Raw genomic sequence first — 17246 nt, forward strand, 5'->3', positions numbered from 1 at the left:
AATCCACCTGGCAAGCCCACTAGGAAGCAATGCATTGCCCATCTGGGGTGTTGCTCCATTGCTAAACAATTGAGCTCTTCTTCATGCCTGAGGTGGAGGCCATAGAGCCATCCTCAGCGCCTGGGGCCAACTCACTCTAATAGAGCCATGGCTTCAGGAAAGGAAGAGAGAGAGAGCACGAGAGGAGAGGGAGCAGTGGAGAAAAAGATGGGTGCTTCTCCTGTGTGCCCTGACCAGGAATCAAACCCAGGACATCCACAGGTTGGGCGACATTCTACCCCTGGGCCAACTGGCCAGGGCCAAAGTAATTCTTTATGGTAATTCATTATGGTTCAATTCTCTGTTCATTAAATAATGTTGTAAAAGCATTAAATAACTTAAATATTTATTTAAAATAGTATTTTTTAAAAAGAGTACAGATTTATATAATAGTGCCTTGTCTAAACAGAGCTATATAGCATGATTACTATTTTCATTACTGACATCTCATCTATTCAGTGCATACCATGTATGCCGTACTCAAGTTTTATGCCTATTATTGTGTTTAATCCTTATAGCAACTTCTATGTAGTTATTATCCCAACTTTATGTTTTCTTTTAAACTGGGGCTTAAGTTTCCTATGATCATAAGGTTTCTTGGTGGTAGAACTGGGTTGGGACCCCAGGCTCTAGACCCATGCTGTTAACCAGCAGGCTAGGCTGCTTACCAAATTTCCATAAGTTCTTCAAAATAGTAACTGGGAAGTTTAAAAATGAACAAGATTGCATTTTATCATTATCAATTACCCTCTTACTGTATCACAGAGGCCAGGAGAAAAATAGCATATTTAAAACAGTTAATTTCTGTGTTCAAGAAAGAGAAAAAGGCAGAGACAAAAGGAAGATAAATCAGGTTGTTTGAAAGGTACTTAAAGACTCTGCTTTTTCTCCTCATGCATTACATTTTCCTTTTAAAAAATTCATTTTCTGCACCTACCATATTTTAAGACTATCTCTTCCATATTATCTCCACCCCTTCTAAAGGTTAATTTTTTGTTACTTCCTGAAAGCCTGTATAAAAGCATGACACTGGGAATGTGAGAGGACAGGGCAGCTCCAGCCGTGGGACTCGTGTCTCCACACAGCTGAGAGCGGATGAGCCTCTCAGCCTTAAAGGAGGTCGCATGGGACAGGATCTACATCTCCTTTAAAAGAACAGAAACCGCAACAGAGAGATTATAAAGTCTTAAAATTTTTAACTGAGATGTATATAAACTTAAAGAGGAATGGAGACTTAAATCTGCTGACAACTGAAATTTTTAATAAAATGTACCTCAGACCACATCAGCCTCAACTACATCCTTATTTCTTATGAAAACTGGCCAGAATTTTGTGGATTAAATAATTGGCTTGATTTAATTATCCACCTACTTGGCACAGCTTTAAAAATAAATATACGTTTATCTATATAGACAAGAAATATTTCATTTCTCAAATTATTTCCAATTTTAGAATAGGATTATTCCACAATTGCTCATCTCTCAAGCTATATGTATCACATTCTATAACAAAGTATATCTTGAAAGAAACAGCCCTTTTTTCTTATAGAAAGACTATAAAGACTAAGTAATTCTGAGATATTTCTTATAATACATGGATTGTAGTTTTAAAATAAAGTAAACCAAATCCCATGTTCTATGATACAGTTCTCTTTTCATATTCCACATGTCTATTTCCTGGGCAATACACACACTTTATAATTTTACTATGACATCATAATTCACTATCTCAAAGTGGAAAGTAAACCTACACTGTCAGTCCTGAGACACATTCTTGTCTAAAAAAAATCCTCACTAGAGTGGCTTTACTTAGAGAATCACGGGTAAAGAACTTTTACTACAATATATACACCTTGGACATCACATATGACAAATGCTTTATGACAATTCATAATGTTTAGATACAGTAAAAAGGATAGCTAACCTGCTATATACCTATGAAATGAAAAGTCTGCAAAGATACCAATTCCGGGAACAATACCTGCTGATTCTGATAGGCTGTGACAGTTGTGAAGACAGTTTCTGGAAAGGAGAATGCTTTCACTCCCTCCCCGGATGGCACAGGCTTGATGGGAGAAAGATCATCTCCACAGTCTTTACGAATGACATGGACACGTGGTTGGTATTTGTGCATAGAATGAAGAATAATCTATGTCAAGGAAAGAAAAGCCAAATTTATCAGGAACCTCTGCCCAATCTCAACACCATAGCTAAATATTTAATATGTAAAAGAAATTCTAATTGGAAATAAAAATTTCCAAAAAATGCAGAAATGCCAAGGTAATAAAGCATATCAAAACTGGAGAAGGGGGGGCTAGAAAGTTATTTGTAAAATGTGCACAAAAATTTTTTAAAAAATCATTATATAAGTGAAACCCCATGTACAGCCATGTGAACTTAACATCTAGTGTTCTGTTTCTAAAAATATAAAAATAAATTCACAAGTATTTTACTTAAAATGAGCTGAATGCAACAAGAGAGTCCAAACCAATAAAACCAAAAGCGAGATTGAAGTGATTATTTAAATTCCACCACACCCATCCCTTAAAAAAATAAGTATTTGCACACCAAGGTTTTCTTCAGAGAACATTCTTCTTCTGTAAATGGCTGCAACATGTCTACTCAGGGGCAAAGGGAATTTTAAAGCTACCCCAGGGTCTGCCTTACATGTGGCTCATGAAGTCTTGGGTTTGTATGGTGATCCCAGTGTCCATAACTCCATCACAGCAAAGCCTCCGAAACCCAGACACCCGAGGATAGAAAACCTGGCACTCTCAGACTCTGCTGGGGAACCTGATAATATACTTCAACTACCTTCAACCCAATGATTCCACTTATGAGAATTTATCCTAAGGAAATATTCAAAATCCAGAAAGGCATTTCATGTACAAAGATGTGCAGTGCACCAGTTGTAACAGTGGAAAAGCTATAACCACTCACGTGAGTAGATTTGTTAGTTAATGAAAGACAACACAACTAGATAAGGTATTATTCAGCCATTACTAATGCTGTTTAGGACATTTTTAACCACATAATGAAATGCTTCTTTTCATATCTTACATGATAAAAAAAAAGGATCCAAGTTGTTTATAAACTTACCACAACTATATAAAAATAGACAGTATTAAGGACCCATACAAAGATATAAACAGTGATCATCTCTGAATGATGGGATTAAGGGATAATTTTCTTTTTCTTTATGTTTTATGCTTTCAAGGTTGAGGAGGTGAGGTAAAGAAATAGACTCACCCAATAGGGTGAACTCCATTCAAATATTCATTAATAAGTTTCATTAACAAACCTCTATCTTTCCTGAGCAATATGATTTGAATTCGGGTTTTGGATTGTTAGGAGTTTGGAGGAGAATGCTTTAATAAAAGTCTTAGAAAAATAGTAGTTGACTTGTCTTATGTTTTTCAGGATCAGGTAGTTTAATATGACAAATCAGAATCTTTGGTCAGCCCAAATACAAATAGCCTTCTACCCAGAGAGTGCATTGCAATTACAAGAGGATGTCTTTACACTCTGATAACAACCAGCGTGGTGGTTAGTTTTGTTTTTTACTTTTACCCTAGAATGTCCTTTGTCTTACTGGAGAAAATGTCTGGATAGCAGACATGCTTGAGGGGGAGGCAGAATAAGTATGAGGAAAGGAGAGAGGGTATGGCATTCCTCATCATCCCCTGGGGCACACACATGCCTGGCAACCTCTGGGAAAGTCTCTATCCAAGTTTAAAAAAAGGACAGAATTTCAGTAACCCATGAGTGATTCACAAAATTAACTTAAAAGGTTGCTATCGTCAATATTTTTAAATAAATAAAATTATGAAATAAAGCAGAAAACAGACTGTGCTGCTTTTAGTAAGGATAAGTTTTGTGTTTTTTTTTTCACAAAACCGTTTTCTGCATGTGAAAGCATACTAGGTCATAACATAAAATGTATGTCTGGCTGTGAGTCAGGCAAAAAGTCTGAAAAACACAGAAGCAAGATTTAATTCTAATGATTCTAATGGTCAGCAACTTCCAGAGCAGAAGAAAAACTGGAGAATGCTACTTCACATAAAACAAATAATAAATACATACATAGTTAATTTTAGGAGACTAGAATGAACTGACTTGAAATGAAGAACACAAACACTATCTGAGTTTCTGTTTACCAGTCAATGAAAAGGAGGTTCTTGCTTTACGAAGTCTTCGTTGTCTCAAGCACATTCCTCCACATAGCTACATATATTTATTTGTCTATATCCTTACCGAATTTTCAAAATGACTTAAGCTAAGGTATAGTGAGGTAGGGTACAGCAATAGCTGATGCGTGCCTCTATATGCCTATGTCTGCACATTAAAGGACAAATGCCAATAATAATCTGAAGATTAGTGAAGCAAAATTATTTTCAATATTATCTATAGATATTTAATATATCCCTGGAAATTTGGGGGGGGGGAATGCTAAACAAGCCTCAGTTCTTCTTTATAACATAGCATTAACTGATTTTTAACAAAATACCAAACTTCCCGTGATGAGTGGTCAATAACATTTTGCTTATTTAAAAGAACAAGAAGAGCAAGGAGAACACTGGCCTTGTAAACCAGGAGACCACAACGATAATGCCCATCACTGAAACTCAAATAATTACATCTGATCTGCATGTTCCATGCTCCCTGTTCTGTTTAGATGGAGGATTTCTTTCCTTTTTGGCATTATCTAGGAGCACAGATATCACATGGGCCTATGTCCATAATAGAGTGCAGCTTTGCAAGTTAATACATGTTTTTCCAACTTTAAAGGCTAGAGTCAAACGAAGCATGATATTAGTCATTTCTGATCTGATGGGCCTAAAGCAGTGGTAGTCAACCCGGTCCCTACTGCCCACTAGTGGGCGTTCCAGCTTTCATGGTGGGCAATAGCAGAGCAACCAAAATATAAATAAAAAGATAGATTTAACTATAGTAAGTTGTTTTATAAAGATTTATTCTGACAAACTTAGCAAAAATCCGACATAAAGTACTTGGTAAGTAATTATTATTATATGCTTTAACTTGCTGTAACTCTGCTTTATAAATTTTATAAAGTAAAGTTACTTCCCTACTTTATAAATCACCATTACTGTGGAGCCAGTGGGCAGTTAGAAAATTTTACTACTAACAGAGATACAAAAGTGGGCGGTAGGTATAAAAGGGTTGACTACCCCTGGCCTAAAGTGCCTGTAGTTTGACAGACATGCCAGCTGTGCCTTATAAAACAGCCCAGTAGGGAAACACTACCTGCTGACTCTGGAAATTTCTAGATGATCTAAATGCCAGTGCTGGAACAAGTTCAGCAAAGCACCAAGGAAATGCAGATAACAAAAATCTGGCTCCCTGTATTTTTGTTGATACAAAATATTGACTCAACATTAAATGGTAGGGGTCGATAACACTAACACCAAGTTGCAAGCTCCATAACAAGACAACCTAGGTTTTTCTTCAGGCTTGACATTGTATATAAAGTACTACTTACAAATATTTACTTTCACGTTCATCAGCTCATTTGGTTCATTCAAAAACCTCTCATTTCAACGTAACCCATGAGAACAAAAGCCTTAGAGAGCCACAGTGACTTTCTCACAAACATGAATGTGTTGAACCTCTAAACTGTTGCAAGTTCATTCCATCAAGGAGATCTCATCAATCCCCCCTGTATATCTTGCTTCCCACCGTATTCCCAAGCAGAAGGAGAAGAGGGTGAGGGCTAACTTAGAGCTAGGGTGCTGTGGGAGCACTGAATCCTCAGTAGCTGGGAAAACAGACCCTTTCCCAGGTACCCTGGCTGTGGCTGCCTGGCTGTGGCTGCCTGGCAGTGCCTTCTTCCAAAGCTCCCTAGCACTGTGGGTACAAGTCCTGCCAAGGATTAAGGTGCACTTGCTAAATGTCTTCTGATTCTTCCGAAAAATACTCATCTAAATATTTCCCTCCAGGCAGCAAATTCCAGGTGAATAGGGAAACATGCACATGGTGAGAAGGAAATACCCTACCCAGGCATGCTAACCACCTACACATGGGTAGCCCAAGGACCAGTCTCGGCTTGTATACCATCCAACATAAAGCCTACTATAGACTCCCCAAAGAGCAAGTAAGGACTATAATCTTCGCAACATTTAAAGATTAGCTGTGGAGCAGTGGGATATTTCCACTCTAGATTCTCACCAATATTCTTCTCTAAACAATCCCTAGTATTTGGAAAGATGAAAAGTCACTCTGGGGAAAACCACAGTAACACAATCACAGATCTCATGCAGATAGGTCTAGTCACAGCCCTGGCAGAATGATTCTTGCAATCACTCTGGGTTCAATAAAAGTTTCAAATCTACATGGAGTTCTCAAGTCACTATGTTGAACACCTGCACATCTTTAGAAGAGTAAAACTGGGAACTGAAAGAACAAAAATTAAGAAAGCAACTTAGAAAAAAATTAGAAAATCATTTCTCATTTGAGTCTACAGCTTGATTAGTTAGAGACTGATATCACTTTCTTTACAACTGGGCGAGAGGACTTCAACCATATAAGGGCAGAGGGGTGAATCCCTGGCAGGGGTCGTCAAACTTTTTATAAAAACCACCCACTTTTGCAGTGCCGGTCAACCTGGTCCCTACCGTGCAACCAAACAGAGCCACGATTGGCCCATCATGAAAGCTGGAACGCCCATTAGTGGGGGGTAGGGACCAGGTCTACCAGCACTGCAAAAGTGGGCGGTTTTTATAAAAAGTTTGACGACCCCTGCAAGGTCTCTGCATGAGGCAAGGGACTAATGAATTAGAAAATTCCACCATAATGGTACTACTATCTTCCTAGACCTGAATCACATCAATAATAGAATAAGAAACAAATTCCTAATCTCTAACCTAAACTCATTTAAGGTCACTAAACTGAGCAAATAAATACAACAGACAATCTACTTTCTTCATAAAGCCTCCGCAGTCTCTTCTAGCTAGAATAATAATGTGGCATCTGTACCTCTCTGAGCTGACAGATGATCTCTGTGGGTGTCTGCTCTCCCCATCTAGGCTAGAAGATCACCAAAGGCAGAGACTATGGTTTTTTATCTTGTACTACATTTTTCAAAGTCTTCAACAATATGTTTTTTAAATAAATAACAAAAAAGAGCGTTTTCCCTCCTATACTTTCCATCTAGTATCAATTGTTGAATACATTTCTACCATTTGAGAAGGCAATTTACTTGCTTCCAAAATGCACAGAAACACATCTTTCTCTCCCTGTTCCCCACACATATTAATTACTTCCCTTTATTAAAGTACAACATCTACCACAACCTTATAAGGAAAATTTCACTGGTAGATGACACAGACTTTTATGGATTTTTTCCTATTTTCTGCTATGTTTTTGTTTTTCCTAATAGTAAAATATAATAATTATTTAGTTATAAATGACTGAGTTTCACTTTGTATTCTTTTGTGTTTTAAACAAACGCTTTGTGATAATTAATTTTATGTGTCAACTTGGCTAGGCCATGGTAGCTATAAATATATTTAGTCAAACACCACTCTGGATGTTGTCATGAAGGTATTTGTTAGATAAACTTAACATTTAAATTGGTACACTTTGAGTAAGTAGATTCCCCTCCATATTTTGGGTGGGTTTTATCCATTCAGTTGAAGGCCATTAAGAGAAAAAGACTGAGGGACCCTGAGGAAGAGGAAATTCTACCCCCAGTCTGCCTTCAGACTCAAGCTATAACCTCAGCTCTTTCCTGGGTCTCTAGCCTGCCCACCTACCAATGCAGATTTTAAACCTACCAGCCCAGAAAATTGCATGACTCAATTCCTTAAAATAAATCTCCCTATATATTTTTATATACACCTTATTGTTTCTGTTTCTCTAGAGAGTACTGTTTTTAAATAAAGTCGAGTAAATTTATAAACTTAAAATCACATAAATTACTAGATCTATATCTAGTATTATACAGATGTCAGATATTAGATATAAAGCCAGCAATCTTATCTGAAAGAATCAGAATTGTAAGATGACTATATCAATTTAAATTTTTAAAAGAAGTTTGTACCTTACCTATGATAATATATTGTTTTTAGACCCAATTATCTCTTTAAAAAATATATTCTCAAACTGTTTTTATTCTTTTTTATTGAATTTATTGGGGTGACACTATATTGTCAAACTGTTGAATGCAGAGAAGTAGATTATATTTAAGCTTTTTTATAACAAGTAATACTTCCTGTCATTTGTTTTTTAAATCTTCTATTCCAAAAAGAATAAAAGATCTCCCAATGGACATGCTAGCAATGCATCCCAGTCAGCTCCCTCAGTGAGACAGAAGTAACTAGTGTTGTTTCACTGAAGTGAAGTGAAAAATAATTGGTACAACCTGACTGTATCAACAAAAAAGAAAAAGAAAAAAAAAGAATGTACTAAGATTTAGAAATATAAGGCATAAAGTTGGATTCAGAGATGAAATCTACTATGCTGCCATTTGAATTCTGTTTTAAAACAAGTGAGAGATGCATCTTACATTCTAGATACTGTGTCCATACCATGATGAAACTTATACTTGAATGTTTTCATTAAGATTAATTGCTAAAGTTATTGGGAATCTTTCTTTTTTTTCTGTTTTCTTTTCTTTTCTTTCTTTCTTTCTTTCTTTCTTTCTCTCTCTTGTGCTTTCTTTCTTTCTCTCTCTCTCTTTCTTTTTTTCTTTTAGAGAGAGAAGGGGAAGAACGAGACAGGAAAATTGATCTGTTCCTCTATGTGCCCTGACCAGAGATTGAACCCAAAACCTCTGTGCTTCAGGACAAAGTTCTAACCAACCGAACTATCAGGCCAAGGCGCTTAAGTTATTGTTTAGCAACTTGCAAATCATATCCTGTCATCACAGTACCTCTAGTTTATGACAGTTTGCATTTTTGTTTGAAAAAGATTTGCTCATAAATATGCTATCTCTAAGTTGCCCCTTTCAGAAATGAACTAGTTGGTATTCATTTTATGTATGATGTACTTGTTAAAACGCACTTTAATCCTGCATCAATCAAAACCCTCTCAAATAACAGAAACCTAATAGAAATGTTAGCTTTGAACAGAAATCAGCATGTATCCAGACTGACTTAGTAAAATAATGTAGAAACCTTGCCTATGAACATGCTGCATAAAAATTAATAAGGTGTTAAAATGACTATATTATTGAAATGGCTGACTCGGACTTACATATCATATTTCAGCAGTTTTTAAGACTAAAAGAAATGATTATTGTAACATATTTTGACACATTAGATGTCATTACAAAACAATTAGGAGCTTGAGAATGGAACATTATTGAGAAGCAATGAGCCTCAGCTGGGAAAAGAGCTGGATGGAGGCAGGACACAATAACTCATTATTCCAGCTAATCCAACTATACTCATATTCAAGTATAACAATTAGCACCTCTTGGGATTTCAACAAATGTTTTGCCTAAACAGTCTGTCTGGGGTCCTTTCATTCCAATACAAACTGCAGTATCTAGTTTTACTCTATTAAACGCTTCATAGGATACTCCAGCCCCAGGCACAGTCTCCAATGCAAAGATCATCTTGATTTTGTACAGCTTAGGTTCATGCTGATCAACCAGGTGAGTAATAGTATGATCTGAGAAAAGTTTATTTCCTTCAGTCCAGCACAGTATATACGGGTGTTTCATGCAAGGGTGGATGGAGAATTATGAAAGTCATCATCTACTCACATGGCCTTGGTCATCCAGTTCATTGTTGGTGAGCTTTAGCTTGTCGAAACTGATCACTTGTCTCATCCAGGTCTCCCCTGAGGCAGGCGAATCTGGATGAATATACACCCGGGGTGGCACAGGGGAGTCAGCGTTTCCAGCTACCATCCATTTAGAACTGTGGTAAACATACCTAGAAGGCAATGACAAAGTTCAATATGTGGACTATTGCTTTTTTTGGAATTTCCAACTCAGTAGAACCAAAAAAAAAATTTTTAAGTCTAAAATACAATGATTTGCTCTTTACATCAAATGCATATAAAATAAAATTTCAACAACTTTTAAAGAACTCTCTGAGGCTGCCGTGGTCTCCTGACCACTCAGAGTGGTGTGTTAGGGGTTTAGTGAAAACATGCATACTATCACCACCATAAATGCAAGTATACTGATTTCTGTGAATCACACCTATTCATGTTAGACGTTCTGTCTGTATTCTGTCTGATATTTTCCATTTTTCATCTGGATAGTCAATTGACATGACAAAATATTAAGTTGTCAAGTTCACCTTTAAGTAAATCTCAGAACTACTTGAGAGTTATATTTAAAAGTGCCCCACTTCCATTATCACTTCCCATTTTAGGCTTATGTGCAAGTTGATGATGGGACAGATGGCAGAAAGGCAAGACCGTGAGAAGTTTCAGTAAACTTTAGTTTCATACCAAAAAAAGGTTTTACCCATTATTTAGAATTTTCTAATCCTATTACTCTATTGATTAAGAAAATAAAATGTTTAATTTTTAAAGTTTGTATAATCATAAAATGTAGGATTTTATCTCCTGTATTTCTCTTTCTTGACTGTTTTAAGAAAACTCTGTAAATAGTTTTTAAATACTACTAGTTAAAATATAAATCAAGCTTTGATAATTATGGTATATCTAATTAATATTACTCTCCTAATTAAGAGACAAAACATCCTAGTCTTTTTGTTTATATGTATCAAAAATATTGACTCAGAATAATACATTTAAATCACAATGTAAATGTAAGAGAATCATAATATTTTATCCTACATTCAGATTATTATTTATAAGGGTTAACTTAAAATACACTAATTCAAACACTAGAAACCAGCATGTCAATGAATGACTTAGAAAAAAGACAGAAAATGAAATTACTGTGTATAATTAGATGTTTTTCTCTCATTTGTGTTGTAAAATATGACCAACAATGTAAAGCAACAATTTACAAAATCTCAGAGAAAACTACCTGTGTAGTACACATATTTTTTTTTAAAACAGCATGAAACATTTTCATAATATCTCTGGTGAGACCCTCAGTTTCAACTATCATCACAAATTTCACTCTACTTTCAGCTCAATATGGCTTCTATTCTTTCATTCTTTTTCTTGGGTAAAATACATTATCACAAAATTAAAAACAGTTTTTTAAAAGTCCCTTATTTTGTAGTATAATTTCAATAAATAAGCTCCTAAGTGCACAGGAGTTTGTGAATATTAATTTTACATTCTAATAAGTCACAATTATTTTTAACTTGACCAAATACCACTCTCTGATAACAGAGAATATATATACTGCACTATGGATAAAGAGTTATTACCAAAATACAGCAATATGCTCTATCAAAACCTTAAAAAAGTGTGCACATCGAATAGTTCAAAAATCCACACCCACTAAGAGAGTAAATGTTGCATGCTACATATTCTTCCTGAAACATCCTAAAAACAAATACTAAACACAAATTTCTTGAGAAGCAATATAAGTGAAAGCAAATTTGTTTTACGATTTAATCATTTGAAATCTGGCATCTTAATACTAATATTTGAAATTGTTCTTGTTTTCTGTGAAAATGATAAGAATCAGTTAGGTAAAACAAACCATCTAAAATATATGGAAGAGATTTGGAGAAAGAAATATGAGACAAACTTAAAAAAGAAAGAAATAATTTCTAGGCTCATTAAGAACTACATTCTCTTCCTCACCACAAAACCAAGCACACTTAAAAAGTAAACTTCAATGCCTTCTAACTTCTGTCATGCAGTAGATAATTTCAGCAAAACTTCCTAATGAGTTATTTAATTAAAATAAGTAATATAAGTTATACACAAACAAAAATAATAAAACTGTCCTTTTTATTACCGATTTTTAGTATTCCATATGTGCCTGTACTAATTAAATCTGTATACTTTGACACTATAAATCTGTTTCCAAAAAGCAACTCTCTAAATTTTAAAAAGCGGTAAAAAAACAAATTTGATTTCACTAAAAAACTTAAATGCTCTTGGTGTTCATATATATATATATATATATATATATATATATATATATATATAACAAAAACAAAGAAAACAACAACTTAGAGCAGCATTTTCTGGTTTTCCACTCAAAATCTCTTTCTTTAACTGTTAGCATTTTTAACTCCTCAGAAAAATAAAAAAGCATCATCATTTAAAATTATTGATTTGCTTACTTGCAGAAGTAAAAGAGTAAAGGTTGGCTTGATATTGAAGAATGTGTATCTTTTTCAACTTTACTTGATGTCTATATAAATATATTCTCTTCAAAATCTAAGTACTACAGATTTTTAAACTACCAAGCAAAAAAAAAAAAAAAACACTAAGATAATTAATTCATAATTAGTTTAAAGATCTGAAAATTGTAATGAATTATGAGGTTTTATTTTTCTGAATTATGAAAAATCTTCATTTTCTCAAATTAAAGGGAAGAGCCTGCACACAGATACAATTTTAAATGTACCCAGATAAAGAAAATTTATTTAAAGGTAACAACCACAAGGAAAACAAAACATTTCATTAAGTATTATGTATATGTAGAAATTTTATTTAACATTTCCTCTCAAAATTCTAATCAAAATGAGAATCAATATAAAAGACACACTTGGTTTAGTAACACTAAACTGGCCCCTATTAAAACTCCTCAATACTTAAAGATATTTCTGTGTCGATGAAAAGCAAAACAATACATTAAGTTTCCACATTTACTGTATGAGAAGGCATCCTCTGAGCTACTGGACATGAAGGATACTGGATTACAGATGTGCGAATTCTACAGGTTTTTGGAAACAAACATCATAGTCATAGATCAAAGCAACATAGACTGTAAAATTCAAGTGTTTTCTTCTCCTCCTTATCCATCCAATCAGCGTACCTGTATCTTTTGTTGTCCACTGGCACAATATCCATGGCAATGTAATACTGCTGGTGAGGATCTAATCCTGAGATCTTCACTCTCATGGCTGGGAACATGCGCCTATGTACGAGGCAGGGCAGGAAAAAGGGTTTGGGGTTTGTTTTTGTTTATGACTACACGTGCTTAAGGAAAAGAAATCTCTAGAGTCTGTATTTTTCACACAAACAAATTTTTAGCATTGACTGATAATTTAATTCAAGAATCAGAACACAGGACATAAAAAAAACTGAGGCTTTTAAATGTAATTGGTTATACCCTATACTTGGATCCTGTGTTTATTGAAATGTCAGTAAAGCTAAGAGCAAAAGAATTTTATACACTGAAGGAGTAAATGCACTAAAGGAAGCACTTTCTAAAAATCAATAAGCATATTTACTTTAATACAAATAACAAAATATTCCAAATGGTAGAAATAGAAAACTTGAATTCCTAAAAGTGATAAAATATATTATAATGTGAAATTTTAAAAGGGTTATAAAAAACCACAAGGAGCCAATGTGCCATGCTATAACCAAACAATATGTTCTTTATTGAGACAAGACTTCCTGTCTGCAGCATGGTAAAGGTGAAGTGCAAAAGTTGCTCTAAATTTGAAAGGTATAGTAAAACTTCTTTATTGAAAGCAGAAACTAAACACAATGTATATTTACAAAACCATTCCTTCCCCCACCATAACCTGAAAATACTTTCTTATTTAACCACAGTTACTCAAAACATTGCTATTTAAGACAAATGAAAATCCAAATTTCTCTTGGCTCCCCAGAAAATCATATCATAAGAGATGCTAACCTAAATGCACCTATCTTTTTTTAAAGCACACAGTAGCAAGGAATACAATAGCAAATTACTGTATATAAAAAAAAATAGAGTAGTTCTTTCTTTAAGAAAAAACTTTAATGATTGATGTCTAGGACCTTTTCAGTTAATCTAATTTTTGCTAATTTACCATATAACACAAATTTTAGTACAGTTATTTACAATTTTTTTCTATAACAATAATACCATTAAAGACCTCTTGCACAAAAAGAAAGTCCATTATTCCTTACTAGGCATGAGAACAGTTTAATATGCTGGCTGTTTTAGTGTTATTTCAGTGCACCTGTAAGATAAAGAGTAAAGGTCTTTAACTACATCCTTTATAAGACAACTGTTGCTTTGTGTTGTTGAAGACTGAATTTGGATCATTAATAATAGCTCTGTGAAAATGTAGAAGGTAGCATATGGATTCAATAAAATATGTTTTTGTAATTTCTAATAAGTTCGGATACTTTTATGCTATCCAGGTTTTCGCCATGTGTACTCCCTGAAAGAGTTGTGTGTGCTTTTTACATTCCTTTTAAGGAAGATATTATTCATAGATTTCACTGTACTAAATGAACTAAAAACTTTAAAATGAATATATTTCTGTGCCTGCTTCAAATTAATATGATTTAACCAAAAAAATCATTTATTTTATTAAATGAAGGATGTGCAAATTTCACTTTCAAAAAGCGGATATAACTCCTTACAATTTTTTATAGTATTTCAGCAAAGTTAGACTAATGTGTTAGATTTCATTTAGTAAAAAAAGAAATAATGTTAAATTATGTAACTCTGGGTTTACAAAGTGGGTTTTTAAAAATCAGGGCAACCATTTTTGCAGGAATTAAGCACGTATAACCGGGGATTCTAGTAAATTTTCATCCTAGCCTAATATCAAAATAGCGCAACACACCACGTTCTCACAATGCAAGAAAATCTTTTGATAAAGAACCAATATGTAGGTATCAAATCTGAAAAAAGCTATAGTTTGCTAGAGTAAACTGCTTTTTTTTTTTGTTTAAGTCAGGGAGAAGAGAGGGGTGTATTCTGTTCCATAGTACCAAAAGTGATAACTAGGGACTAAATAGATGCCTGGACAGATGTAAATATGACCACGAATCTGTAACTACCCTACACGCAGAGTATCAATCGAAACAGCTACCATATTGGCGGTGGCGGTGATTTTCTCTTGAGCATCCAAAAAGAGAGCGGCCGGACTATTCCCCTCACCGACTGCACTCCAGAGTAGGTAGGCAAAGACAACCTCAAAAGTGAACCACTACCGAGGCCATGTCCTGTGTATACGAAAAAGTTAACCAGAGACCCCTCTTCCTAACCCACCTAAGGATGCGGTGAGGCCAGGGCTGGGGGCCATTCGCGCCAGCTCGTGCTTTACCTGCCTGCCTTGGTGATGATCATCTCCGTGCCGATCTCGTGGAAGCGCTTCCAGAGCTCAGCTCCCTGCAGATCCACACGCGGGGCCTGCGGCGAGGGCAGCGGGGTCCCGGGCCTGGCCAGGGCGGGCGCCGGGGAGCCCTTCCGGGAGCCTCCGGGGGACGCCAGTGGGGAAGCGCCCTGCAGGAAGCTGTCCTCACAACCTCCTGGGCAGCAAAAAGTAGAGAGGGGTAACCCGTGAGGGCCCAAGTCGAGAATCTTAAACGGGAGACTGACTTCGAGAGAGAGGCTGGGGAGAAGAAGTAAGGGACCAGGAGAAAAGGGGAAACTTTCCTGTCATCGGGTCCTTCTAACAAACAGGTCTCCGGCACTTAACACCACAGGACGCTCGACGCTCAAGTAGGGCCCCTCGTCCCAAAGTCCCTAAGTCCTCCAGAAGCACGCGGGCCGAGTCCACCCAACCTCCCAGTCTCAGAGCGGTCAAGGCCCCAAAATAAGTTTTGCACCGGGGTCTGGAATGCGTGCCCAGTGGAGCCTGAGCTGGGTTCCCGCGTTCAGGTCCCCAGCGCAGACCCCGACACACCCCGCGCCCCCGAGCGCACACAGCGAAAGCCCCTAGTCCGAAGCGCCTGGGTTTGGGCTGGGCCGCAGGCATCCACTAGAAACATTTCATACTCCGCTCGCGCCCAACTCCCGGGTCGGCCTGAGCTTCTTAGTCAAACAGCTAAGGGCCGAGGAGAGCGCGAAAAGCAAGCCCGAGGTCGTTGGCCGCCTTGGCAGCGGGGATCGCGAGCTGAAGGGAAGGGAAGCGGTTCGGCTACCCCTCGGGAAACCACGTTAGCAAACACACCGCCCTCTTCCTGGTTTGCCCAAATGCTTTAGGGCATTTGTTCCGGTTGGGGGGCGAGGGGGGGGGCATGCCGTCGCTCCCTCCACCTCCGTGCTTCTAAAAACTAGGAAAGAAAAAGTAGGAAAGAAAAAGGAGCACCCATCGGCTGGCACCCCGAGTGAGGCGGAAAGCACAGATGTGCGCGGCGGGGAGCGGCAAACAGCAGCCGCAGAGGGCGCGGATCGCCGAGCGGGCGGCGGCAGCCCGAGGAGCGAGGCTGGGAGCGGCGTTCTAACCGTCTGGAGAGTGACACGAGCTGCACGGCGAAAGCAACCAGGGCGACGGAGAGGTTTGCGCCCCGACACTCAAGGTTAATGCGCTAGCGGCGCGCAGGAACACCCCGCTCGCGCACGCCCACGGCTTGCAAAAGTCCAGGTTCTCCGCGGCCCGCGCGACCCAGGAGGGGACGCGCCGCGAACTTGGGTGGAAAGGGGCCGACTCACCCGCGGCTCCCCGGGAGCCGCAGCTCAGCTCCAGGTCCGCGCAGCTCCGGGCGGGCCCGGATGCCGCCCCAGCCGGCGGCGGGAGCGCAGCGCCTTCGTCTCCGTCAGAGGAGCCCTTTTCGCCGCCGCGGCAACAGCCACCGTCATCTACCGCCCCGGCCGCCTCTTCCGCGCCCAGCTTTCGCCGCTTCTTCTGAAGCTGTTGCTGCTTCTCTGCGCCGATCAGCGCCTCCACGGAGAAGGCGTGCGCCTTAAGGCTTAGCATGCTGCACGGCGAGCCCCTCCGCTTCTCCGCCATCCCCGCCGCCCGGCGCCCGCCCGCCTCTCGCTCATATACACTCACGCGGGCTCGCGCTCACACTCGCTCTCTTTCTCCCACTAAAAACTTTGAACGACTCTTAGGGCCTTCCACAGGCCAAGATCTGCCCCCCTTCCCCGCCACGGGCAAAAGTAAAATTGTCGTTTCCTCTTTCTCGCTTGTGTTGGGATCCGAGGAACCAGCGGTGCGGCCGCCAACTTTCCTTTCCTCGGTCTCTCGCGCGCGCTCTCTCACTGATGTACTCCTTCGCTCCCACCCCTTCCACCTCTTCCTGCTGTTCCAAGATCTGCCTCGACTGATGCGCCAAAGAGGAATAACATGGGTAAAAAACACTCTGCGGACACAAATTAGGGATTGTAATTGAAATTTGTTGCCTTGATCTGTCAGCACTTCCAGTCAGGAGAGCGGTGGGAAGAACTTGCTCATT

At 38.1% G+C, this 17246-nt stretch overlaps 1 protein-coding gene across 1 annotated transcript in view; it reads right to left on the reverse strand.

Annotated features, from left to right (window-relative positions):
- Positions 1 to 17043, reverse strand: part of TBX18 (T-box transcription factor 18) — a 29301-nt gene extending 12258 nt beyond the window's left edge. Inside the window, exons 1-5 of the mRNA XM_066254218.1 lie at positions 16501 to 17043; positions 15170 to 15374; positions 12931 to 13032; positions 9766 to 9937; positions 2020 to 2187 (exon numbers count right to left, since the gene is read on the reverse strand). Of these exons, the coding sequence (XP_066110315.1) occupies positions 2020 to 2187; positions 9766 to 9937; positions 12931 to 13032; positions 15170 to 15374; positions 16501 to 16798 (945 nt within the window). The 5' untranslated portion in view covers positions 16799 to 17043. The remainder of the gene's footprint in view (positions 1 to 2019; positions 2188 to 9765; positions 9938 to 12930; positions 13033 to 15169; positions 15375 to 16500) is intronic.
- Between the last annotated feature and the right edge of the window lie 203 nt (positions 17044 to 17246).

This window comes from Saccopteryx bilineata, chromosome 1 (genome assembly GCF_036850765.1).
Source record: "Saccopteryx bilineata isolate mSacBil1 chromosome 1, mSacBil1_pri_phased_curated, whole genome shotgun sequence".
NCBI classification, from domain to species: Eukaryota; Metazoa; Chordata; class Mammalia; order Chiroptera; family Emballonuridae; genus Saccopteryx; species Saccopteryx bilineata.